The sequence below is a fragment of the Natrix helvetica genome (genome assembly GCF_964273705.1).
Source record: "Natrix helvetica genome assembly, chromosome: 1".
Lineage (NCBI taxonomy): Eukaryota > Metazoa > Chordata > Lepidosauria > Squamata > Natricidae > Natrix > Natrix helvetica.
Window position 1 is genome coordinate 296622506 of NC_138548.1, and position 27226 is coordinate 296649731.

Consider the following 27226-nt stretch of genomic DNA (forward strand, 5'->3'; position numbering starts at 1 on the left):
TATCTTGAATGCATTTGGATCAATATTAAAGGTTGGGGGGGAAATGACATTGCCATAGGTCTATACTACAGGCCACCCAACCAAGCAGACGAAATAGATGAACTTTTTGCTAGTCAGCTAACTAAGGTATGTAGGAAGCACACCACAATAGTAGTGGGGGATTTTAACTACCCTGACATCAACTGGGAAACAAACTCTGCACCAAGTGGAAGATCTAACAGGTTCCTAACAAACCTAGCAGACAACTTTGTTTCCCAAAAAGTAGAGAAGGGAACAAGGGGACTTAATTCTCACTAACAGAGAGGAAATGATAGAAGGTGTTGAAGCCACAGGAACCCTGGGGGCAAGTGACCATGCAATATTGGAATTCAACATTATGCAAACACAAGTAGTAGAAAAAGTGAAATTAGAGTCTTGGACTTTAAGAGAGCTAATTTCAATAAACTTAGAGAGAGCTTGGGAAGGATTCCATGGATGAGAATCCTCAAGGGGAAAACAAGAAGCTTGGGAGATTTTGAAAAATGAGGTTACAAAAGCCCAGTCTAGCACAATACCAATGAAGAAGAAAAATAACAGCTCCCAAAAAGAAACCAGCATGATTGCATAAAGAATTCTCTGACAAATTGAAAGACAAAAAAGATAAGTATAAAAAGTGGAAAGGGGGGGACATAACTAAGGCAGAATATCAGCAAATAGCCTGAGCATGTAAAGATGAAGTGAGGAAAGCTAAGAGACATAATGAAGAAAGGCTTGCCACAAAAGTAAAAAATAAAAAAAGCTTCTTCCAACATGTTAAAAACAAGAAAAAAAGTTAAGGAAACAATTGGTCCATTGCTGGGAGAAAGTGGCAAGAAGGTGACAAGTAACAGGGAGAAAGCACAACTATTTAACTCATGTTTTGCATGTGTCTTTACACAAAGGGATAAAACAGTCCAACCTATCAAAAACAGCACCACAAAAATCAGATTAGGAACACAAGTTGAAATAGGGAAGAAAATGATAAGTGAGCACCTGTCTACCCTAGACAAGTTCAAATCACCAGGACCGGATGGATTACACCCCAGGGTTCTGAAGGAACAGGCAGACGAGATCTCAGAACCACTGAACTATATCTTTCAGAGATCCTGGAGCATAGAGGAACTACCAGAGGACTGGAAAAGAGCTGATGTGGTTCCCATCTTCAAAAAAGGGAAAAAACAGATCCAGGAAAGTACAGACCTATCAGCCTACCAGGAAAGATTGTGGAAAAGATAATCAAGCAACGAATTAGCGAACACCTAGAAGCAAACAAAGTAATAGCCAAAAGCCAACATGGGTTTATCAAAAACAGATTATGCCAGACTAATCTTATTGCATTCTTTGATAATGTGACAAAATGAGTGGACCAGAGGAATGCCGATATAGCTTACTTGGACTTCAGTAAGGCATTTGATAAGGTAGACCATAACCTACTACTAGATAAAGTAGAAGAATGTGGGTTAGACAGCATCACCACCAGATGGATTCGTAATTGGCTGACCAACCGCACTCAACGTGTAGTCCTCAATGGAACTGCTTCTACATGGAGGGAAGTATGCAGTGGAGTACCCCAAGGCTCTGTTTTGGGCCCAGTATTCTTCAACATCTTCATCAATTATTTGGATGAGGGAATAAATGGGGAACTCATCAAATTTGCAGATGACACCAAGCTGGCAGGAATAGCCAACACTCCAGAATATAGGCTTAAGATACAGAAGGATCTTGACAAACTTGAACATTGGGCACTATCTAATAAAATGAAATTCAATGGTGAAAAGAGTAAGGTTCTACATTTAGGCAACAAAAACGGAATGCACAGGTACAGTATAGATGATACCTTGCTCAGTAGTAGTAACTGTGAAAGGGATCTTGGAGTCCTAGTGGACAACCATTTAAATATGAGCCAGCAGTGTGCAGCAGCTGCCAAAAAAATCAACACAGTTCTAAGCTGCATCAACAGAGGGATAGAATCAAGATCACGTGAAGTGTTAATACCACTTTATAATGCCTTGGTAAGGCCACTCTTGGAATGCTGCATTCAGTTTTGGTCGCCATGATGTAGAAAAGATGTGGAGACTCTAGAAAGAGTGCAGAGAAGAGCAACAAAGATGATTAGGGGACTGGAGACTAAAACATATGAAGAACTGTTGCAGGAACTGGGTATGTCTAGCTTAAGAGAAAGAAGGACTAGGGGAGACATGATAGCATTGTTCCAATATCTCAGGGGTTGCCACAAAGAAGAGGGAGTCAAACTATTTTCCAAGGCACCTGAGGGTAGAACAAGAAGCAATGGGTGGAAACTAATCAAGGAGAGAAGCAACTTAGAACTGAGGAGAAATTTCCTGACAGTGAGAACAATTAATCAGTGGAACAGCTTGCCTCCAGAAGTTGTGAATGCCCCAACACTGGAAGTCTTTAAGAAGATGTAGGATAGCCATTTGTCTGGAACGATATAGGGTTTCCTGCCTAGGCAGGGGGTTGGACTAGAAGACCTCCAAGGTCCCTTCCAACTCTGCTATTGTATTGTATTGTATTGCATTGCATTATATATAAGTCAAAGTGCTATTGCTAAGTGCTATTTCCCAAGCATCACACTGGCCAAGAGTGATTGGGGCAGATGATGCCTTCCTTCAGATATGGAAGACACCATCTCACTCCAGCCTGTCATGCAGGGCTAAAAGATGAACTGGGCACACTTTTCGGAAAACGAGCTCCCCCCCCCATAGTGGTATCTCCCAAGCACCCCTCTCAATTACTGAAGCAGCCGTACCTTTTTCCAATGACGCGCACTCCTGAAGCCACGCCCAGCTCCCGCCCTCATCCTTACGGCCCTAACATTTCCCAAACACTGTACTATTATTATTGGCATCTAACGTTGAAGCGGCTAAAGGTTTGCAGGCTTCCCATTGGAAAAAGGGCCCGGCTTCGAGGGGGGAAAAGTAAGCCCCGCCCTTCCTCTGAGCGGATTGGGCAAAGGAGTTAAACTTACGATGCTTTGGGTCCAAAGGCTGCTCGTCCCCGCCCAGCCGCCCGCCCTGGATGGGGCTGAATCGCGTCTCCGGGTGGAGGAAAGCTTGCCAGCTCCTCTCTCTACGGGCTGGCTCTATTTGACGGACAGGCCCGGAACCAATCATAACCAAGTAGTTCAAAGGTGATGGCTCCTCCTCCTCGAGGGGAATCGAACTGGAGCTTCCACGACTTCTCGGGAATCGGGGCGACGATCAAGAGAGCCATGGAATCCCCGGTGAGGGACCGTCAGGGGCCGGACGCGCGTGTTGGTGAACGGCGGGTGGGTAGCAACAGCTCCCTGTTGCTCGGTGTTTCCCCAAAGGCCGCCGTAGTGTGATGGGGATGGCGTGAGTAGCTCTTTCCCTCCGCTTGGAGCGAGAGCGATGAATGGGGAGGGAGGACTGGCGTGTTTCCCTTCTCCTTTATCTCCGTGTTACTCCTGGGAAGGCTCTCTTGGTCCCTCTTCCAATATACCTTCATCACATAGCGCGAAGCTCAACAGGTGAAACCTCTCTATGCATAATGTCACAGGCAGAAAGACACGTTTTTCCTTTATGGCTGCTTGCTGCGAGAAAGCTACCGACGGAAATTGTCTCAGTTTATCTCCTTTTCCATTGCAAAAAGTCTCTTTTTTCATAGCCATTAAACGGGATCTTTATCCTCAAAAAAATAAAAATATGTCAGGAGCTGAACTTACCTTGATTGTGCTGAGGCCCCTCCTAATGAAGCCCTACTTTTAAATATTCATTGTTTATGCTTTTCTTTTGGGATTGCTTGCTCCTCTTTAGAGCAGCACAGGCGGTAACTGCTTCCAAGGACCTAATTTTGTGTATTTTAGTACTCCTGTTACTGCTACTGTTATCATTTGTGTATTTCAGTGAAACAGTTTCCATCCAACAGGTTCCTGTGAGTGGCAGTGAATGCGATGAGGTGGGGCTGAGTTGGCAAATAGCTTTGATCCGGCCAATTCACTCTGTTCATCCCCGCATCAGGAATTCAGTTTGGCAGTTCCGTCTGAATTCAGCCTGTACAAAAAGATAAAGACAAGTGTATTCTACCTATAGCACTGATATGATTCTGCCCTTCGCGGTGATAATTCCAGTGATTTGGGAGGGGATAAAGGTTAGGAACTCCTGATAGAATCGACCTCTTACCCTGCAGAAGACTAAAATTTATTATATCAAGAGCCAACACTTCCCAGCTAGCTGGGTGCAAATTGTCATAGTGGTCCCAGCTCATGCATTTCCTGACCCCTGCTTTTCACTCAGAAACCATTTTTCTAACTTGATTTTGTATCATCAAGTCGTTTTGGACTCCTACCAATAGATTTTCTCCATGGCAATCTATCCCTAACCTTTTCTTTCAGGACCCCAAAGGATGCTGTCATTGTCACTGTACTTGAATCCATCCATCTTGCTTCTGTCATCTTCTTCCCTTCCACCTTTCCCAGCATTTGAGCCTTCTCCAGAAAGCTGGATCTTTGCATAATGTGTGCAGAGTAGGATAATTTGAGCCTGGTCATATATACCTCAAATGAGAACTCTGAGTTGATGTGTTCAATAATCCATTGGCTTGTTTTTTTTTTTTTTTTGGTTGCCCATGGTATTCTAAGACATATTCAACATCAAAATTCAAATACTTCAATACTCTTCCAATCCTCCTACTTCAAAGTCCAACTTTCGCTTCCATAAAATGTCACAGAGAATGGCTTCCTTGATTCTGGTCTTTGTAGGTATGGACACATACGCCGTTTATGCTTTCCAGGGCTTTTGTGGCTGCTGTGCCAATGTGACATAATTCCTTCACTATTGATTGCTAACTTGAGCAAATGGCTAGTTGCAAACATGCTGCTGTTGCCCCTCTCTTGAGTCCATCACAACTAATTATGGTCCTTTATTTTTATATATATGTAATGTATAGTTGCTGAACGATACAGAAGAAATAGCTGCTTTGTACCGTGATCTGAGCCAGTATCCTTCGCTTTCCCATGCTTGTATTGGGCCTGAAGTAACAACTCAGTATGGTGGCAAACATTGCAATATTTATACAGGTAAGTGCTTTAAAGTTGAACCCACATCATTGGATGGATATTTGGCTCCACAGAATTTAAATAGCCGCTGTGCAATTTTGTTATCAGCAGTCAAATGTAGCATTGGGCCCTCAATCCCATAAACAAAATAAGTCAGAAGACTAAGCATAAGCATTACTTTTTTTCTAGCTCTGTGTTTGATTGACATCTCTCTTCTTTCCTGATGATCCCAAGAGATTAAACACTCAAAAACAGTAGCTGTAAGAGATTCTATTGCAGACAAAAGATGAGAAGGATAGGTCGTTACTGACAACTATAACTTCTTTTGTGTTTCCCCTATTGGATGATGGTGGACTTTTTTTAAACCACTAAAAAAAAAAGTGCCTGTTTTACTGAAGAAAGCATAATGGGTGACAATTTCCTTAATCAAAATGCACTCACTGAATTGAGAGGTTTACACAATACATTAAACCTAAACTAAGGAATCCGTTTGATAATTGATGCAATGTGTGAATCCAATTCTGATAGCGGTTCTCTGTATTCAGTGAAGGAGGCTTTCTATTGTGCCAGACTAGACAGAAGTAGGACTCTTTAGGTAAATCAAATAATAGTAAAATCTCTACTTACAGAGTGGTCACAGCGGGACTTGGAAAGAGCTGAAAATGTGAAATTCTGCCGTCAATACCTCGTTTTCCATGACAACCAGTCCGTCATCTATTCTGGCCCCTCAGGCAATTGCACTGAAGTCAAAGGAGAGTAAGTCTAGACTGCATTGGCTTCTCCTTGCTGCTGACCTAAGGAACATGTGGAATATATTACTTAAATTGGTTGGGCATTTATTGAGACTAATTTGAGGATTCCCACCCTGGGCAGGGGATTGTTTAAAAGCCAGCTATGAAGAGCCCGTTTGGTCTAGTGGTTAAAGCACAGAGCTAGAAAGTGGGAAATTGTGAGTTCTAGTCCCACCTTAACCATGAAAACCAGCTGGGTGACTTTGGGCCAGTCACTCAATTTCAGGCCAACCACATCACAGGTTTGTTGTTTTGGAGAAAAAAGGAGGAAGAAGGTGTATGGAATTTGTTCAGTGCCTTGAAGTATTTGTAAAAATAATAAAGGCAGGATCCAAACAAAAAGGTGCCCGTCCGCCTTATGATTTTATGATTCCATATTTATAGAATATATATTGTCTGTCTATCTATCATCTATCTATCTATCTATCTATCTATCTATCTATCTATCTATCTTTCCACCTAGACTGCTCAGTCGGGATTCTCCAAGTGGAACTCAAAAAGCTGTTGTGCGAAAGATGAACAATAGCAAAGGCGAGGAAAAACAGTTCCTGGAGGTATGTTGGCCTGCTTCTCTCCTGCTCAGTAAGGCTTCATGGCTTGGGGTTTTCTTCAGTAGCAATAGGGGTCCTTCATTCTTTGCACTTTGGTCTCATTCTTAAATTGCTTCTGTCTGCGGAAGCAATGTTGCAGCAGCTATGATTTGTGGGGGTTTGATTTATTTTCCTGCAGGAAAGGAAACTAGTTTTCTCCCACCCTGATGCCATTGTCGGGGAAGCCTTAATTAGTGATTTCAGTGAGGAAAAAGCTCCATGAGCTAAACTGTAGTGTATCTGCTCTTGTAGGTCTGGGAAAAAAACCGGAAGGTGAAGAGCATCGAGTTGACAGCCCTAGAGAAGCATGGTCAAGTATACGATGATGGTAAGGCTTTGTATAAGTTTCTATTTCAGTTCCTAAAAGGCAAGAGATCAGCTCTCTATAATGGCAAATAGTAGGAAAACCTTGGTTAACCTTGGGGAAAGAAGTCTTGAGTCTTTTAATATATTTGAAGGATGGTTTAGAGAATCCAAAATCATGTTTGGGGGATAGAAAGATTTTAAAACTATGTCCACTAGGCTGTTGCTTTCTGATAGAGGCTAATGGGATGCAGCTTTAGGGAAGAAAATGCATACGCTTGAGCCTACCAAGTATCATCTTCTGTTCCCAGATCAGTTTGGCTGTTTGGCCTGGTCACACTCAGAGACTCACCTTCTCTACGTGGCAGAAAAGAAGCGTCCCAAGACAGAGTCTTTCTTTAAGCCCAGAGCCCCTGAGCTGAACACTGAAGAGGAACTGGCCAAGACTGGACGAGACAAAGCAGTAAAGGTGGGGTGGACATGCCCTTGGATGATTTCCCAGCAAGCCAGCCTTTCTGTTTTCCTTGAGCTACAAAAACTGTCACCTTGTCCTTTTAACAATCTGGAGAGGAAATAGTTAATGCAAAAGCAAGTTTCCAGGACTCTGAATTCATCCATCAAAGGAAAGTTGTACAACATTCAATATATCCCTGACTTTCAAATGAGACTCCAATATGTAGACAATTTATAGTGACAAAACTCTCTTCTGGTTTCTTAAAGCCCTAGAGTGAGAAAAGTCCCACTTCCATGAATGCAGGTGGTGGTGTTGTTTTTTCAAAATAATTTTTATGAGTATCTGCATCTGCTCATTCTTTTTGTAACTGCTGCTCAACTTATTATCAGTGTGAGAACCAACTTTTAAAGAGCAATGTGATGCCCTGGATTGGGCTGTTTTGAGTGCTTTGATATTTAAGTCATTAAATCAGCCAGGGGCCTGATTTTCAAGTTCTGGATAGCATTCATCTTCTATCCAGTTTCTTAAGAAGTGTTCCATGTTATTGCCTGTTCTTTTGGATGAAAATTAGCTGCTTGCTGGGTGTCCAATACTTGATATCAGCGTCCAGGAGAAGGTATCTCATGCTTTTTCCCATTATGAAAATAGCTTTAATGTGATCCTTTGGGAATCTGATGCCTTCATCTCGTTCTGCTCTGAAGGAGCAACTATCTTCTACAGCAGTTTAAGATGCTGTGACCAGTTGTAAAATCATTGCATCCTTAAGAAAGGTTTGCCTTAAAACATTTTTGGTCTTGATTGATATAAAGTTAGAACAGTACTGTGAATATGGCCATTTTCCAGACAGGCGAGAATCCTTTTGCTAGCATGCCATGTATCTAAGGATGCCTCAGTTTTATGCTGTTTTCTGCCTTTCTCAGGGAGAACAGTTTGTATTTTATGAAGACTGGGGGGAAACTCTGGTGGCTAAGAGTATCCCTGTAGTGTGTGTATTGGACATTGAGAGCAGCAATGTTTCCGTGCTAGAAGGTGTTCCAGAATATATCTCACCTGGTCAGGTCAGTACAGAGCACTTGGAATGGGGGGAGGGGGTGATTACCTGCAGCTTAATTATGACTGAATTTATGTATGCCTGCTATATCTTGTTGCAAAGAATATAATAGCTATGCTACAGTGATGGGTTCCGGGCGGTACGGCCCGGTACGGGTGTACCGATGGCCGCTGGGAGCAGTGGCCACCGTACCGGAATGGTGTTTTGGTGGGCCCACCCTCCTGCCCGCATTCCTTACCTCCTTTTGAGCGAAACGGGCCAATTGCACATGCGCGCACAGCGTATGGCGCCTGGGCAACCTCACCGAGCAGCTGGGGCATCACAGGGCGGTGGTGTGCGCATGCATGCGCAGCGCACATTCCTGAGGTGAACGTCCAGCCCTGTCGCAGCGTACTGGTTGCGACGGGATCCAGAACCCACCACTGCCAGTTTGGTGAAATGGTTAAGGCATCATGGTAGAAACCAGGAGATGGTGAGTTCTAGATGGTGTATTGCCTTGGGCACAAAGCTAGCTGGGTGACTTGAGCTAGTCACTTTCTCTCAAGCCTAAGAAGGAGGCAATGGCAAAGCATTTCTGAAAAACCTCACCAAGAAAATTGCAAGGACTTGTCAAGGCAGTCCCCGAGAATGAGACATAATTGAACAGAAGAAATAAAAGCTGCTATATAATGAAAAATTCATCCTTTCAGAGGGAGAGAAACTTATCTTACTGGAAATAGCAGCTTAGATCTCACACATCAGATTCCCAGACAACGGGATGGGTTGTGTTTCCTGTTCACTCATTGCAAAAATTGCTTTTTTCCCCTAAGCTATGCTATGCTGAAAGATGGTTTCTGAAGTAAAATCTTAACTTTGACCACCTCTTCAAACTTAACATTGTCTTCTCTCTGCTTCAAGGCTTTCTGGACTCCAGATGACACAGGAGTGGTATTCATTGGCTGGTATCATGAGCCTTTCCGTCTAGGCTTGAAGTACTGCATCAATCGCAGGTGAGTTTCCTTCCAAAAACTGAAGGAGAAATCCAAATGGGACTTGACTGTCTATACTGCAAGAGGTGTAGAAAATCCAATAGAAAGCAGATAAACTCAGGAAAGCTTTAGAAGACCCTTTTCCCAGGATAATTTGGGGTATAGCATTGGTTTTCTCCCTCCCAAAAATAAAATTTAAAGCGAAAGGGCATTATAGTCTTTATGAGGTGTGATATCTGCCATCCAGGGTGATGAAGGAACATCCCAATATACATAGGGATTATTTTTTATTCTAGTATTATCCATTTCTAAGATCATTGGGGATCGGGTTCAGTTGGACAGGGCATAATATTTCTTTTTCTATTTAAAGGTTGAATAAAACAGTAGCTTACTTTTAAAAGAAAGGTATCTCTCTACCCTTTTCCTGACCAGTCTTATATGATCCCTTCCTACATTACCACCAGCTGTTTCCCTTCTGCCCCCAGATCATCACTTTTCCATGTCGATCTGACAGGCGGTCAATGTGGTGAGTACAGGAGTCCATCTTATCTCTCAGTGCATTCTATTGGTGATTTCTCTTACCTACGTCATTACATCCCCTCCTATTACAGAGCTGTTGTCAGAGGACAACAAAGCCATTTGGTCTCCACGGCTGAGCCCAGACCAATGTCGCATCGTATACCTGGAGAATCAGGCTTCTGGACCTCATCAGCAATGCAGCCGTATCTGCATGGTGAGCACTGATTTTGAACTATTGGCATAGAAACAATTTCAGGTAACCTGATTGCATCTAGCCAGGTCATTTATTTACTCTTTAATTTATACAGGACTTTTCAGCTCTTTGTAGTCTTGAGCATTTGAACGTCACATATTGTGGTCAGAGTTCTAAATGATCCCGAGTTTAGTTTGATCTGATTAGACTAGGAACTTCTGGACGTTTGGGGTGATTGTTATGGATTAGGAGGGTTGCTTCTTCAACAAACAGAGGCAGAAGTCTATAATGAAAGTAAGGAGAATGAGGTCAAATGTTTTCTACCTGCAACAATTTTGTTCGATCTTCCAAACTTGAAAGGGATGCTATCTTTCAGGAGAAGTAAGTCAATAGATTTATGAAGTATCATTTTATTCTATATATTTTCTCATTCATATGCTACCTCACTCTATTCTGAATCCTAGTGGTTAGCAACATAGCTTTCCCATGACATTTCTTAATTTGAGAGGCCATGAAGTTGTTCCTGCCACATCCCAGTTTGATATCTTTCAACCTTTTTTCCCCCAGTATGACTGGTACACAAAGCTCACTTCCGTGATAGTGGATATTGTCCCTCGACAGATCCAGGGTGAGTAATGTGATACAAATGGCCTTCTGAACTATGGATGAAAAATAATTCCTCTTGGATTTTTTGCTCCACATGAATCTGTGACAGGAGGAGCATTAGATACAAAAGATCTATCCTTAATTCTACCTTCTAAAAACAAGACATAATTTAGTGGCTGGGAAATGGCTTTTTTTTTTTTAATGCAAGGGATGACTTTAGAATCCCTTCCAGGCTTTTGTTTTTCAACCTTTGGAAATCCTGATATACTTACAGTACTGCCGGGTATTTTCTATAGGAGCTTCTTCCCTTCTCTGGCACTTCTTGGAAGGATCATGTTAGCATGTTTACATTACCAATCTAGGAAGTGCTTAAAAAGGAATACTTGTGAAATAAATAAAGCCCAAGCCATACGTGTTTCATATTTTCTTTAAAACTAAAAGCTGAAAAGAATCCCTTCCTAGCCTCACATTAATAAGTTTAATTCTTATTCGAATAGGCCAATCTTTGAGGGTTTTTCCCCCCCTAAAAACTGGAAAATGCCAGATCTGAAATCTGATAAAAGTGGATTTGGGAACACCTACACATATCTCTCCTAAACATGTTGAATGCTGAACATTTAGAGAATCTAAATCTGGTGAAATATAGTTCCCAATGGAGCCTTTCTGTCTTAATTTCATGAAAACAGCTGCTGCCTGCATGAATTTGCTCTCTCTTCCAGATGGATTTGCTGGAATCTATAGCACAGCACTGCCTGAGCATTGTTGGGCAGCAGACAGTCAAAGAGTTGTGCTGGACACAACTCAGCGCAGCAGGCAGGTAAGGATATTGCTGGATTGTTAGGCCGAGCCAAGAGTATTTTGTACAAACTAAATGTATCCAATCTGGCTATCCTCTAAAGATTCTTCCAGATAGATGTTTTTAAAGCATCAGGTCTGCTGAATCAAGGAACAATCTAAACTTAAAATCACATGGAGGTTTCCAAACTGATCTAGGTTTATAATGACATAAGGACATCTATAGAGATGGTTATGGATTATGTGGGTCCTGGCATTTATTGTCTTTCCTTTATCTTCTATATTAGTCTCACGTGTTTAATTTGTTATAAATTGCGGTATGGTGTGTGTGTGTTTGTGTGTACCGTATTTCCCCTAAAATAAGAAAGTGTCTTATTTTCTTTTCATCCCCGAAATAAGCCCTTGGACCCATTTTCGGGGAGGGCTTATTATGTTTGAGGTGCAGGAGGCGGCGAGTGTGGTCACCTCATGGCTGCTGCTGTGTTGCAATATTTTCAGGGGAGGACTTATTTTAGCGCATGCGCTCAAAAGCCCAATTGGGGTGTTATTTTCAGGGAAACAGGGTAGTGTGTGTGTGTGTGTGTACACAGTAGATCCTTCATATGCTGTTTTTTCCCTAGGAGCTGATTGTGGTGGATATGTCATCAAAAAGTGTATGTTCACTCACCAAAAGTAAGTATAAAATTTTCCTTATCTCAGTAACTGGATGCTGTTACCTAACTGAGAAATCCCATGGAAAAAATGCTAATATATTAGCTTAGAACCAAACTGGCAAGCTAGGCATACTTCTGCTTGGATAAGGAAGATACCCAGACAGAAGCATTGATATTGGTATTTTTTTCCTTTCCTAAACTAGGCTCTTCTCTTGGAAGCTGGGTGCTGCTCACCATTGACAGAGATCTGATGGTGGCCAGATTCTCCACTCCTAACTCTCCTCCTATGCTTGTAAGTTCTGTGTGGCCTATGTTGGAAATCCTTGAGCTTCAGTGTCATGATTAAGTACTTTCCACCCAACATCGGTTTAAAGCCAAATATTATTGATCCAACAAAATAGGATTTAATGCTGGATATCTCCTTTAATAATTTATCTTGCTGCAGATGGTAGCTTTTCTGCCTCCTGCAGGCAAGGAAGCAGACGTGAACTGGGTATGTCTAGAAGAAACCAGCCCAATTCAAGGTATTAGTTGGGATGTCCATACTCTTCAGCCTTCTCCAGATCAAGACAATCCCCAGTACAGTGAGTATCCAGAGGGGACATTTTGGACCAATTTAACCATCTGTTATTTTTATGCTTCAATATGAATTGCCTTTCTACAGAAAAAAACTTGGAAGGCTGATAGTGATTTTTCCTTAACTGGCAAATTATTTCCTGTATTCCCAGGAGGCCTAGATTTTGAAGCCATACTGCTAAAGCCCACTCAGGTAGCAGAGCAAACCAAACTTCCATTAGTGGTGTCACCACATGGTAAGTTGCTTGTCTTGTTTCCTTCCCTCATCCTGGTCCTGTATAATGTCATTTCCTCACCATTCATATGAGCTGGACTCCATTATTTTTCTTGAAAGGAGGCCCCCATTCAGTGTTCACCACCACCTGGATGCTGTATCCAGCAGTCCTCTGTCGAATGGGATTTGCTGTGCTGTTGGGTGAGTAATAATCTCTTTCAGACACCAAGATATCTCCTGGGCCATCTGGCATAAGGACTGTAGTCAGCCATCGGGGTATTTACGCAAGCAGAGATAGATTATAGTGCTGTGATAGTCAGTTCAGAACTCTTGACATGGACATTCTTTTAGAAAGACAAACTTCCCCAACCTTGTGCTTCTAGATGTGTATGGGCATAATCTCTTAGCAGTCTCAGCCACATCATCGTATTCACAAGAAGTTGGAGTCTTTTTATACTGGAGCTATGTCAAGGCTAATTCCAATAGTAAAATCCAGAGCTTCTAACATTGTTGGAGGCATTATTCAATGTAGTGAAGTCTTACTAAGACAAATAAATTTGGAACCAGAGAAAGGTTGGCTACCTTAATATTGTGCTTTCTCTCCCTTTAAGTGAATTACCGAGGATCATTAGGCTTTGGCCAGGATAGTGTGGATTCACTACCAGGAAATGTGGGCTGCCAGGATGTCAAAGATGTGCAGGTAAGAAAGTCCTTTGCTCCATTTCCAACAAGTGTTTGAAACCTTCACTATGTGGAGAAATGTAGATATTTAGTGTAGCAAGAAAGGGATTCAACTGTTACCAAGGAGAATGGCTGTTTATATTCCCTTGCCAAATCAAACTCTCAGTAGAATAAGTGTGAAGTTCCTGGGAGACTATACCTCCTTTAGAGATGTGTGTAATATATTTGTTCTTATATATATACAAGAATGGGAAACTTTAACACAAGGGTCTATCCCAGGAGTCAGCAACCTTAAACACTCAAAGAGCCACAAAAGTCCTAAACAGAAGCACCCCATTCAATTCTGGAGCCAAGTAGAAGTCCGGTTCCCCCACCATAGAGTCTACTTCTAGCGCGGCATTCCTTTTCCTCTACCTGTCCTAATCGAAAGCCCTATCAATTGTGGAGCTGACTGGAAAACCCACCCCTTGCCATAGAGTCTCCTCCTGGCATGCCCTGCTTCCCTCCCCCTAACCGGAAGCTCTTCTCAAAATTGTGGTGGCGATAGGGAGCCCCAGCAGAGGGATGAAAGAGCCACATGCGGATCCAGAGCCGCGGGTTGCTGACCCCCCGGTCTATCCAAATGTAGTTTGTACTTTTCAAGGTATACATTGCGACAACCTAATCATAGTCCTATCAGAACTCAGCTAAACATTTGGATTTGCTTTGTCCACATGTCTATTCAAGATGTTATCCTTGCTCCCTCAGTAATTGTAAACCTTTTCTTTTCCTTGTAGTCCTGTGTAGAGCAGATGCTACAGAAAGAACCTCTGGATTCAAAGAGAGTAGCTTTGCTTGGAGGATCTCATGGAGGCTTCTTATCTTGTCATCTGATTGGCCAATATCCTAGCACTTATAAAGCCTGTGTGACCAGGAATCCTGTAGTTAATATGGCATCCATGATTGGAAGCACGGATATCCCTGATTGGTGAATATTTATGAAAAACTATGTTCTCCCTTTTGAGCAGATGCTGTCTTTACTGATGCCTGCTCTGTGGCTTCTTCTAGGTGCATGACTGAGATCGGGCTACCCTATGACCAAGCTGCTCTCCCAGTTCCTGAACAATGGGAAAAGATGCTGCTTCATTCACCTATGCAGTTTGTTGACAAGGTACAATACATCTTTCCCTCCCTTTTTGTTTATCCATTACTCTCAGATCCTCATATTTTTTTTCTTATTTTCAATATTTTGATTGCCACCTTACATTCTTTCCCTTAGGTTCAAGCGCCAGTTCTCCTGTTGATTGGAGAAGAAGATAGACGTGTTCCCCCCAAGCAAGGCTTGGAGTATTACCATGCACTTAGGTCCAGGGGTATTCCAACCCGGTAAGTCTCTTGGGTAGAACTGAAGAAACTGGGGGTCTACAAGAGAAAACCAGGAAAACATGCAACTTTATGAAATAAGAGAAAAACAGAAATATATGCAACTGGGGGAGGGGGGGAATAAAATAAAATGATAATCTAGGCAGAAGATGGGGTTGAAATGATGATAAGAAGGGAAATGTCAGCAAAGTAATTGTATATTAGCTGATGCCTCTGTCTCTTCATATTTCTAGGATGTTGCAGTATCCAAATGATAATCATGCACTATCCAGCGTGGAGGCTGAGGCAGACGGTTTCATGAATATTGCACTCTGGCTCCTCCAACACTTGAAATAACCATTACAGAAGCTTACACTTTTTGGGTTGAGGCCAGCTAACAGAAAGTCAAGTCTCTTCAGTTTGAAAGACCTTCTAGCAGCTGATTGGTACTCTGATCCCTAGTCTCCAAAATGTGAACAGGCACATAACAATGTGGACATCATCCTCTGGGCCTCTCAATTGTGCTTGAGAGAGAGGCTACACTGGCCAAATATATCATTTTGCCAAATTTAGCATTTTATCAACAATATCACCATGATAACTATGCAGAACGGTCAAGTACTAGAGCACTGATAAATTATTCCCATTAGATGGTATTAGACTTTCTGTAATTTCGTTTAAATGATTGGCGCTAAACTGAGAAGAATGAATTTCAGAAATCAAGCTGCAGAATATATTCTTGGGATATTCTTATTAATTTCTATAAATTAATTATCTAGTTTAAACTTAGATTGGGAATGACTGGAATGCAGTATTTTGATGTAAAATCATTAACTTGAAATTTAAAGAATGAAATTATGCTTCACAAATTTAAGTTTCTTGATGGCTTGGATTGGAGAAACCTGATGTTGTGTATATGAAAAGAATCTGGGTATTGTTGACCACAAGTTAAACAAAGCCAGCGGTGTGATGCAGCTACTAAAAAGGCAAATGTTATTTCAGTGTGTGTTAACAGGAACACAGTCCAGATCATAGGAAGTAATTGTTCCACTCCACTCTGCCCTTGTCAAAACCCTTTTGGAGAACGGTCCAGTTTGAAGCACCATATTTGGAACAGCACAGTAATGTAGAAGCAAGTTTAGAGGAGGGCTACCAAAATGGTGAATGAACTGGAAAACACGTTTAGCATACAGAAATCCAGCTACGGGAAGATATGATAGCAATCATCAGATATCTGAAGAGTTGCTTCATAGATGAGGGAATTATACAATAATACAATACAATAATACAATAGCAGAGTTGGAAGGGACCTTGGAGGTCTTCTAGTCCAACCCCCTGCCTAGGCAGGAAACCCTATACCATTTCAGGCAAATGGCTATCCAACATCTTCTTAAAGACTTCCAGTTGATTTATACTGTTTCCCCAGAGGGCAGGAGCAGAACCAAAAGTTAAAATTATAGTGAAGCAGGTTCAGGCTAGACACCAGGAAGAATTTCCTTACTTGTCAGCCAGTGGTAAGTTCTTCACTAATGTATTCAAGCAGTAGTTGGAAGCTCATCTATCACACATGCTATCATGAATCCAAGACTACGTGGATTGGACTAGATGACTTCTTTGGTCCCTTCCAAATCTGATTCTATGAATCTGTTTAACAGTGAACTTTAATAGCTGTAGTAATAAGCCACAACATGTTAAGGGTTGTCTAGGAAAATAAAAATAATTCACTACCAGACCAAAGAATTACTGTCACTGCAGTCTGTGCACAAGTATCTAGTAATAAGCCTTTTTAACAATTTAATTAACTGGAATATGCCTGCTATTTGTTCTCACATGAAATAGGACATCACACATCTTTGTTCTTTGTTCACAGAAGAATTACTATTTAAAGAATTACTATTTAAAGAAACCTAATTGAGAAAATAACCTGTTACTTGTTCTATTTATAAAATGTTATCTTTTTCCATCTGGAAGAATGGTTAAATTAAAATATACTCCTTCATAGGATAGCTTCTGATTTACCAAAGACCAGTGATTTGAACAAGGATTTCAATCTCCTGTGTTTTGTTTCATACTGCACTGCTTTATGCTTGGTTTGTAGTGATGCTGCACTGAGTAATGTATTGCAGGGTTGTAAGAATGTGCTATAAATGAAATTTTGTTGACATTTTTATTGAAATAACCACTTCATCTTTGCCACTCGCCTTCAGAACTGAATATTTCCTGGTCCCTGATTAGCAATAGCAATAACACTGGCCATAAATGCAGACTGTTTGCCAAGTGTCTTAACGCCCTGTGACCGTTATGTGTGTATATGAGTGAACTTCAGAATTCAGTCATAAGTACTTTTGGGGGACCACCATTGTAAGTTCAAATGCTCACTAAGCATCTGGATGTAAGTCAACTACTGTATTCAAATGCACAGATACACAAGGATTCTGTTCTGACCCGGCTCCCAAACACGACAAAACATCTGTAGTTAAATCAATGATTGCTTTATTAGGAGTGCCAGCAGTCCCAGCAAAAGTCTTTTTCACAGCAGACTAACAAGTCTGTCCAGCAGGGAGATGAATAGTTTTCTGCCACACCTATTCATCTCTGTCCCCTGCCTTTTATCCCCAGAGCTAGGGTGGGGCTTCGCTAGCAGCAATGGCTCTTCTATCCCATGGATCAGTCCATAGATTTCCACTGCTCTCCTCTGCTTCCTGCACATCCACACGTCAGGCACTCACTGGACCCAGCTGTTTCTCCTCTTCCTCATCAGCTACGTCCAGATATGGGGAGTGTTGACTCTCCATCTGAGGGCTGATGAACGGCCCACACTCGCCTCTGTCTCTGACAGCTCCATTCCCTCTTCTTCCGAGCTTTCAGATTGCCTTGACTCCCAAGCCGCTGCCTCCTCTGATTCAGCTTCTGGAGGGGCCAGCAGCTGACCGGCCACAACAGTTTCTTTTGATCAAATAATTAGCATGGATGAGGGATATGCATGTTTATATTCTTTATAATAGAATATAAACAGGTTGTATTCCCATAAGTGAATTTAGCCTCTAGCCTCAATGTTGAAAGTATTTCTCTTCTGCCAGAAAAAACTTCTGAACTGCTTTTATAAATGAATCCAGACAATCTTTGCCTAGGAAGACACAAGATGAAGGGATAACGGTGAAAAAGACAAAGGGGGAATAAAAGCTTATTCCGATACTGTGATAATACCTGATTCTTGTAACGTGGATAGTCTTCATCTGTAAGCAGCTGGCATGAAAATCAGCTCAAAGAGGAAAAGCAAAAAAAAAAAAAAAATCAATTTCCTTAGTAGAATAAATGGTGGTTTTTCATCACTTATGGTGACCCTACTCCTTAGGGTTTCTTTTTGTTGTTGTTAGCATGCCTATTTTATTTATTTATTTTCACTCCTCTGGCAAAAACTAAATTGCGTGCTTGCGCACTGCCGCTTCGTCCCGTAGTCAATTCATTCCGCTTCAGCTTTTTAGGTTCGCATGACACTGGAGCGTCACAACATATGATACATATGTACCATATACATATCATTTCACGCTACTATATACCCGCCAGCCGAAAATAACTCTGCTTTTCCTCTCCGCCTTCCCTTCGCCTGTCAAGCCCGGCGCGCCCTCTTCCCTAGCCCCACGTTTTGCTGTATTGACAGCTGATGGGCGGATTGCGTGAATGAGCCCGGGAAGCAAAATAAGGCGGGCTTGGGCGTTTAAATTGGACGACGGCACGAGAAGAAGAAACGCCGGAGGGGGAAAGCCACGCGCTGCTTTCTCGGGGGTCTGAAGCGCCGGAGGCCGAAGCCGCGCTCTGCCCCCGCCGGGCTGTGAGGAAGACGGGCGAGACGAGGCTGGTCCCGCCTTTTGTCATCTGGCCGAGCCAATCACCGCGGCTATTCCTTATCTCGCGCCCGCTGTTCTACTGCAGCGTCGGCCTTTTTGAGGCTGAGCGGACGCACCTGGTTTTTGCTCTGCCGGGGCTCGGGCAGGTTTTCGGGCGACGGGAGAAGAGTATGGCGCGAAGCTCGGAAAACGCGAGAGAAGCGGTAGGGCGACTTTGAGGCTAGGAGTGTAAAGGAAGGGGAGGGAGGGAGGGAGAACTGGCCCCGCTGCGTCCCCGGATGGCGAAGAAGAAACGGGGAAGCTGCTCCTAAGGAGGCGCCCTTCAACTCATCGCTGCTGCCTTGGTCACTCGCTTGCTCTCTCTCGCTCTCGCTCTCTCTCTCTCCAGCTGTCCGGCCGAATCGAGACCGTCTACCAGGAAGTCAGCCGCTTTCCGTCGGTGACTTATGCCAGCGTCGGACCCGAGGTTACTGCCCGTGGCGCCAAGTGCCTGCCCCTCTACACAGGTGAGCCACTTCACTGGAATCCCTGTTTCTTGTTCCAGCCGGTCCTGGCCCTCAGAGTACAGGTGGTCTCTCGAATTATAGCAATTCGTTTAGTGGCCGTTCAAAGTTATAACGGCACCTGGGGGAAAATGTCATGTATGACCATTTTTCGTTGCAGCATCCCCATGGTCACACGATCAAAACTGAGAGAGTTGGCAACTGATTCATATTTATGACGATTGCAATGTCCCAGGGTCATGTGATCCCCTTTAGCAACCTTCTGGCAAGCAATCTCAATGGGGAAGCCAGATTCGTTGAATAGCCGTGTTAACAACTTAACAATCGCAGTGATTCACTTAACAGCAGTGAGAAAGATCGTAAATTGGGGCAGAATTCACTTAATAAATGTCTCACCTAGCAACTTTTAGAAATTTTGGGCTCAATTGCGGCCATAAGTCGAGGACTACCTGTAGTTTATGTTAGGAAGGCAAAAGGGGTTACTTTCAAGTTCTCTTGGTTTGCCAGCTTCTTGAACTACCCTCAAATGAGGTAGCGTTTGAAGTACTTTTTGCATTTTGCAAACATGAAGAAATGGGCTGGCACAAACTGATGTATAGTCTACCAATTGGAGAAACTTTGCTTAGTCTTCTGTACATTGTGATTGAGGATGATGGAGTCTTAGAGGGGGGAATTCTGAGTGCAATTGAATACTAAAATAAAATATGGCATATTTCAAGTGTTAATTTTGTTTTGTCAAATCCACTAATAACCCTACTAGCTTGAATCTGCAAGTCCCAACATTAAAAGTCAAAGAGCACAGTGAAATAATGGCAATAAATTCAATATAAAGAAGAGCAAACTAATGACAACAGGTGGAATAACCAGTCCTACAACTGACAATGAAGGTATCAAAGTGGTAGTAGTAGAGAGCTTCTGCCTTTTAAGATCAACTGTCAATAACAAAGGAACAATCAGTCAAAAAGTAGACTACAGGTTAGCATTGGTACTGCAGCCATGAAGGTCTTGGAAAAGATAATCAAGTTCTAAAACATGTGTATACCTACAGAATTCAGAATTGTGCAGACTGTGACATCTACAGAAGTAAAAATTGGACTTTAAAGAAGCAGGATAGGAAGAATACTGATCCCCTTGAACTTTGGTGTTGCAGAAGAATACCATGGGCAGCCAAGAGAAAAACCAATGGATCAAACTGAACAAATCAGCCCAGAGTTCTTACTGGAGGCACAAATGATCATGCTCAAATTATCCTATTTAGGATTATATATGCAAAGACCCAGCTTTCTGGAAAGGTGGAAGGAAAGAGAAGAAGCAGACAATAAGCAATGGGTGGGATCAGTTATAGTGGCAATGAGTGCATTGTGGGAGACTTGATAGACCAGGTTAAGGATAAATCTTCATGAAAAAGATCTATCTACATAATCATTGGAACACAAAAAATGACTAGATGGCACACAATCACTTTACTGTTCATTTCCTTAAGTATGTGTTTAACACTAAATACTCCAGGCTTTAAAGGAATTGAGTTTTAGAGTTCTGATCAAAGCTTGTTAAATATGGAACAGTATAGCTTCTTGTCTGAACTTCTACCACAACCAAGACAACAAGAGCAATTGCCTGGCAGCTCATAGAAGAACAATGCAATAACTAGCCTGACTTGCTTCTCTCTTTCATTTGAGTTATGAGAGATATCAAAAGAGAAAAGGTATCTAATAAAATCCAAATTGTAGTGGCAACTGACGCACCATTGGAAGACCTGTTTGGGGACAGCACCTTCTGTAGAAAATCCATTGATGTGTTCACTGAGTCAACACTGATTTGGTGGCACAGCATCAGTCAAAACTATGTCATATCTTGTTTCCCTGAAAATAAGAGTTCACCGGATAATAAGTCCAATCGAGCTTTTGAGCCCATGCGCGAAAATAATCCCTCCCCCCAAAATATTGAAATACAGCAGCAGCAGCCATGAGGTGACCACACTCACCACCTCCTGCACATCAAAAATAATAAGACCTCCCCGAAAATAAGGCCAAGTGCTTAATTCGGGGGTCAAAAGAAAACAAGACCCTGTCTTATTTTCGAGGAAACACGGTATTTCTAAGTAGTCTATCACATTACATTTTAAACATAAATTTTAACACCCCCCAAAAAAATTGAAGTGTAAAATATTAGTCATTTCAAAGATGATATTATATACCAAAGACCTGGGCAAGCATCAGCTTTCTCACTCAACTTTCTCCTTTTCTGCAGAGTGGCGCCACACAGATCTGGAGCGCCATCAGAAACTCAGGTTCAGTCGCCAGTATATTCTTCACCACGATGGCAGAGAAATTGTTTCTGTTACTCCCGTTGGTATGCCAGCTGAGATTCACAATCAGTACGTAAAACATCTATGTTTCCTCATGTAAATGTCAGGCTTTAGAAGTTTTTTCCCAGCTTATTTTATTTAAATCAATATATATGGTCACCCATCTCATACATGCCACTCTGGATAGCTGGTAAAGACTAAAACTACCCAGAGTATTCTCCTCCTACCTGACTTCATAGGATGGATAGAAGCAGTGGAAGTAAGGTAATCCCTAAAATGCTTTGGCCACCATTTATTTTATGCTTAACCAGGTGTGCAGTAGAATGGTTACTGCAGTAAGGATAATTAGCTTTCCTTAATCTTGAAGATGGGTGATAAAGAGTTCCAAGATCTTATTTCTCCCTGCCATTAGCTGCATGCACACTTAGTTTCATGTTGCATCAGTCCAATTCCTACTGATTATACTTCATTCAGGTTGAGCGCAAAAGGCTTCCACAGCTAACTGAATTTTTTTGGCGAGAATTAGTAGGGGTCGTAGGATTGCATAGGCATCAATAGCAATAGCACTTGGACTTACCTGTAGTGCTTTTATAGCCCTCTCTAAGCGGTTTACAGAGTCAGCATATTGCCCCCAACAATCTGGGTCCTCCCACCTCGGAAGGATGGAAGGCTGAGTCAACCTTGAGCCTGATGAGATTTGAACTGCCGAACTGCAGCTAGCAGTCAGCTGAAGTAAACTGCAGTGCTAAGTCTAACCACTGCAGTCTTGAATTCTCTTCCCTGTGGATACCTGAAGTAGTTAGAAAGAAATAAACTTACCTCTAGGCTTTTCTTGTAAATTGCTTCCAAGTTAGCTCTCCTGTTTATGCTGCGCCCCCTTTTCTCTTGTAATATAGGCTGCTGATTGGAATGTCTCCTACTGGGAAATATAAAGCTATTCTCACCCATTATTTGGAATCGGGGCAGAAACAGGAGGTCCTGGAGGTAAAGTATATGCTATTCACGACTGTTTCTCCTTACCACTAAAGAGAGCAAGGATAGCACTGAAAATGCTGCATGCTGAAGCTGACTGATATAGATATGGCAGCCTTAGCTACAACATAGAAGTAAGATACGGACTCAGGAGAATCAATAAGGACAAGTAAAATATTTGTTCATTAAACCTTATACTTTAGGTGTCGGACTTAGATCTAAAGTCATTTGTAAAAGGAGTTAGCATAGCTAGGGTCAAATATATATGGAAACTGGTCCTTTGCAGTAATGTACTGGGCATATAAATCATGCTTGTCCCACGATGAATGGTAATTGTTCTACCCAAGAGACCTAGAGTTATGGGTCTTAATAGAGAAATGAGTTCCAAGTAGCTCTGTGTAATTCACGGTCATCCTTTGTTTCCTCGGAGCCCCTCATAATTCAAAACTTTTTCAGTTGTAACAGAAGAACAAGGAAGAGGAATTCTGATGAGCCTGTTTGATTCTTTGGCCTCAGTGTGTGGTGGCAGATTTTGCCCTGTACTGATTTCTGTGTCCCAGCAGGTTTGGAGCAACAGTGGGAGGGTAAGAAATATCAATCTCACAGCGCTGGATAAACATGGCAAAGTGTACACAGATGGTAAGGGCAGTAACAGTAGGCTTGGCCGCATGCTGCTCTCTGCAGGCTTAGCGATGGTGCTTCCTCAGCCCTGTGAGCTCTGCACTCTACCAACATAGCCTTTGATCATGTGCCTTCTTCCTACTAACATCCCTTTCCCAGTGCCAGAATGAAGTCCTCCTAGCTGTCTAGTATTATATACTTTCTTTTTTCTTGCCTTTTCTGCAGATGGTGGTCTTTGTAAAGAGCTTTGCTGGCTATTGCAGCCTGGAGATTGCAGGCTTTCAGATCTTGGTGGCAGATGTTGAGTGACATCCTGCCATGAATATCACCCATACTTTCCTGTTGCTTTGTCAAATTAATTGTGTTAATCAGGCTGCAGTGCTATGTTTTGTGAAACACAAGTGTCCCTGACCATGGAGGTTAATTTTTTTAAAGAGAAAAGTATAGGTCTAGGCCAGGGTTCCCCAAAGTGGTCAGTATTGATCCCCAAGAGTCAATGAGACTATCCAAGGGATTGATAAATGTCTGAAGATCGAAAGGGGGCCAATAAAACTCAGGGAGGATCAATAGATGGTTGATAAATTATAGAAGGTTGCTTGGGGTCAGTTAAGCTTTTGGAATTTCTCTAGAGCTTCAGGCCAGTCCCTAGTCCAGAAGGTGGGGTGCCTAGAAGTGAAACAGGTTACCCAGGGTTGAATGGCCAGCCACTGGTGAAAGCAACCTTGTCTCTGTCAGCTGTCGGTTTCCAGTCACTGATAAATATAGTATTGCTCATCCTCCAATCAAAGAACTTAATTATCCCATCTCTGCTAGTTCATCTTCAACTATTCCTTTGTTGTGGATATTTAAGAGTCTAGTCTCCTACCAGTAATTATATTTTTTTTAAAAAACTTCCAAGGCTGTTTTCCAATTGACTATCCATTAGTCCAAGAAAGAAAGAAAAGTTCTGGTTTGGATTGAATTGTTGACCTTTACATTCTTTTATATCATCATATATATTTCAGCACAAAAATGTCTGTCTTTTTTTGAAATCTACCAGGCACAATGAAAGGATCCTTCGTTGTCCACATTTCTAACATAAATTTGAAGTAGCTTTATATAGTTTAGACAATATTTCCTCGAGTTATATGTCAATGGTACATCATTTTATAAAATAATCTTTTTTAGATTATAACAAAATGTAAATCTTAGTTCATTTAACCACATATTTTCTCACTGTATGTATATTGTGTCCAGAGTTCTTAGTACATTTTATCATACAGTCTTTCACTTGTTCTACTTCAAATTTCAGTAAAATTTTATACATTTTATCAATTTCATGTAAATACATAGTTTACTTTCAAATTTGTATTCTACTGCTCAATTCCAAATATTTAATAAGTTTCTCAGAGGTTCTCTCCTTTCTCAAATTACTCTATTCCAGCCTCCTCATTAAACACCAATTTTCATTCAGTAATTAATTACTTTATACATAAGTTCCTTACACGGGACTTTCCTTTTCCTGTTGCCACAGAAAATATATATTCAATATTAGTATTGCTAGAAAGCAGTAGTTGAGAAGTAGCAGTTGCTTCTTTAAAAAGTGGTATGATGAAACTCCAATTAAAAAGAAATGTCAACAGTGTTTTTATCACCACAAGATAGGCTGGCCCTATGATTATATTTACAGCTTTAATGTTATAAACCACAGTTGGAATGTAAGCCTGCAAAAGCCAAGCTATTGTGCTAGAGATTTCCTCTCTGGCTTTACTGAACATGCTACCTGTCAGTTAACAAAATCCCAAGTTCTTTAAGATATGACAGGCATGAAACATTTGCGCAAAATTGTATGTTTGTTGAAGCAGACTTTTTCTCATAAAAGTTACAATATAACATAAATTACAATAGTGTATAAGAGCATGGTAATTTTCAACTTTGGTTACCCTTTGTCTTTATCAACATATACTAGAATTAAGTGAAACAGCCGTAATCTTTTAATGATAGTAAGAACTGTTATCATTTGGAATTGTTCTATTTACTTGCTTTATTTGAAACATTATTAAATACTGTTCCTTGGAAAAAGATTTCTAGTATGTAAAACAAATCCACTTGCAACCCAAAATCCCTTTGTGATAAGTGGTAGCTGTAACTTGGTTTCATCACATGCTTTAGCTTCAAATCAACCTAAAATGCTTAAAATTCTATAAAGTAATGCTAAACATAGCAAAAGCGGGTACCCTTTTGATGCAGGTAGACGTTCCAGGTAACCAAGGAGATCTGATACCTCAAGGACAAGTGACATTTGAAACATACTCTTATCACAACAGTTCCTGCCATGACAAAGAAATAAGTCGAACTTTGTATCTAGTCATTAAAAAATATTCCAATCTCAGCTAATTTCCTATCTCCAGCGGTGTTGATAAATAATTGCCTATGTAATTGCCTTCTAAAGTGCATAATGCACATAATCCATTTTAAATGCTTGTAACCTATATATAATCCTGGAAACTTTATTCTGGGCTATTGCCCCCCCCCCAAAGTCCAATAACTCACTGTACCAATAAACAACGAAATGATCATTTGGATCCTGTTGTTTTGATAAGTATACTGTGTATTGCTTCTACCATACTTCTCAATTTAAAAATTGTGAAGGGGATTACAGTAAATGCTCACACAGTATGGTAAGCCATAATTTGTTCATTTTACTGGCTAAATTTATACATTGTGTTAATGCACAATCCTTGATTCACAAGCCACAGTGGTTAGATCAGCTAAGGGCAAATTAAACAAACCACATTAGGACTTAGATATAATATATGAACTAGGAGTCAAAAGTTCATTCCCTTCAGTGGCTTTAGAAAACATACCCATTCAGGCAACCCGTGACCCACAGTTTACAATCAGCATGTAAGTTCAGCTAGCTTTTTTAATTTGGTCAGGTGATTCTGCAAACTTGTACTCTACTTACACATGTTATTTCCTGTTTCTGTCCTACCACAGAGCAGTTTCGATGCTTTGCTTGGTCCAGCTCAGAAACTCAGATTGTGTATGTTGCAGAAAGAAGGCACTCTCCAAAACAACATTTTTTCTCTCAGGAGGAATTCACTGAAGGACAGGAGGTAAATAAAGAAAGACATAGAGTTTTTCCTTTCTTTGGGTTTTTTCGAATAACTGAACTATGTCAAGTATCTTATGGTCCAAGAGGTTATTAGCAACCAATGCAGCAACTTCAAAATAGGCAGCAGATAGGTTGACCTGCTAGCAATATTACCACTGTATTTTGTTCCCAGTTGCAGCTTCCAAGTCATGCATGGTTTGATTGAAGTATTGTTTACTGTAAAGGGGACATAATAAATCCTTACTTTTGGCCCATTGCATGTTGAATTTATATTTACCTGTAGGCGAATATAAGCTCAAGAAAAATTGCACAAAATTCATCGTTGCATTGCATCATTGCGTTCAGTTCCTAGCAAACAGTTTGCAAATTTTAGATTTCAAATGTTATCACTACTCAGACTTACTAGTGTGATTCAACAAGCCTCGTGGGGAAGGGGACTGTAATTTATAAAAGGAGTGCTCATGAGGATAGGACACTGGGCAGTGACAATCGGCAGGTCCATGTTTGAGACCCGGTTGTTACCATGAGATGGGGTAAGCTCCTGTCACATGCTCCAGCTCCTATTGACCTAGCAGTTCGAAAGTGGGTGACAAATAGATAGATGGGTACCACTTTGATGGGCCCCCAGGCAATGGTGATGTCACCGTTCAATCCTTACACAATTGTAATAGTATTTATATTCAGTCTATCTTGTGAAAGAATGCAGATACATAGCTCTCTAAAATACTTATTTATTTGATTACCTTCTAGAATGAGCAGTTTGTGTACAATGACAACTGGGGAGAGGCATTGGGCGACAAAAGTGCCCCTGTGTTATGTGTGTTGAATATTGAAACCACTGAGGTTTCAGTGCTACAAGACATCCCAGGGCACCTCTCCCCTGGGCAGGTTAGTATAATGCAGCCTGGTAAGTTAAATTGGGAAGAAGACAAAAACAATACCCCAGGCCTCCACTTAAGAAGCATTAAATTGGGTATTTTTGTTTGCAGAAGCATATATAAAACATATTTATTCAGGATGGGAGGCTAAGGTGAGTTTTGGAAAATGTTCTGTTCAGTTAAGCTTTAACATGGCCCTTGATGTGTT

General features: G+C 41.4%; 1 protein-coding gene across 1 annotated transcript in view; it reads left to right on the forward strand.

The window, feature by feature from the left end:
- The first annotated feature begins 3011 nt into the window (after window positions 1–3011).
- APEH (acylaminoacyl-peptide hydrolase) overlaps window positions 3012–27226 on the forward strand; it is a 43404-nt gene continuing 19189 nt past the window's right edge. Inside the window, exons 1-30 of the mRNA XM_081966397.1 lie at window positions 3012–3307; window positions 4948–5077; window positions 5686–5812; window positions 6311–6401; window positions 6690–6765; window positions 7052–7209; window positions 8115–8252; window positions 9143–9234; window positions 9699–9739; window positions 9825–9946; window positions 10493–10553; window positions 11218–11348; window positions 11947–11998; window positions 12183–12271; window positions 12425–12563; window positions 12708–12791; window positions 12890–12970; window positions 13381–13469; window positions 14227–14417; window positions 14498–14600; window positions 14709–14815; window positions 15046–15136; window positions 16218–16305; window positions 18496–18842; window positions 19028–19145; window positions 21393–21519; window positions 22347–22434; window positions 22986–23061; window positions 26023–26141; window positions 26891–27028. Coding sequence (XP_081822523.1) covers window positions 3173–3307; window positions 4948–5077; window positions 5686–5812; window positions 6311–6401; window positions 6690–6765; window positions 7052–7209; window positions 8115–8252; window positions 9143–9234; window positions 9699–9739; window positions 9825–9946; window positions 10493–10553; window positions 11218–11348; window positions 11947–11998; window positions 12183–12271; window positions 12425–12563; window positions 12708–12791; window positions 12890–12970; window positions 13381–13469; window positions 14227–14417; window positions 14498–14600; window positions 14709–14815; window positions 15046–15136; window positions 16218–16305; window positions 18496–18842; window positions 19028–19145; window positions 21393–21519; window positions 22347–22434; window positions 22986–23061; window positions 26023–26141; window positions 26891–27028 — 3429 coding nt within the window. The 5' untranslated portion in view covers window positions 3012–3172. The remainder of the gene's footprint in view (window positions 3308–4947; window positions 5078–5685; window positions 5813–6310; window positions 6402–6689; window positions 6766–7051; window positions 7210–8114; window positions 8253–9142; window positions 9235–9698; window positions 9740–9824; window positions 9947–10492; window positions 10554–11217; window positions 11349–11946; window positions 11999–12182; window positions 12272–12424; window positions 12564–12707; window positions 12792–12889; window positions 12971–13380; window positions 13470–14226; window positions 14418–14497; window positions 14601–14708; window positions 14816–15045; window positions 15137–16217; window positions 16306–18495; window positions 18843–19027; window positions 19146–21392; window positions 21520–22346; window positions 22435–22985; window positions 23062–26022; window positions 26142–26890; window positions 27029–27226) is intronic.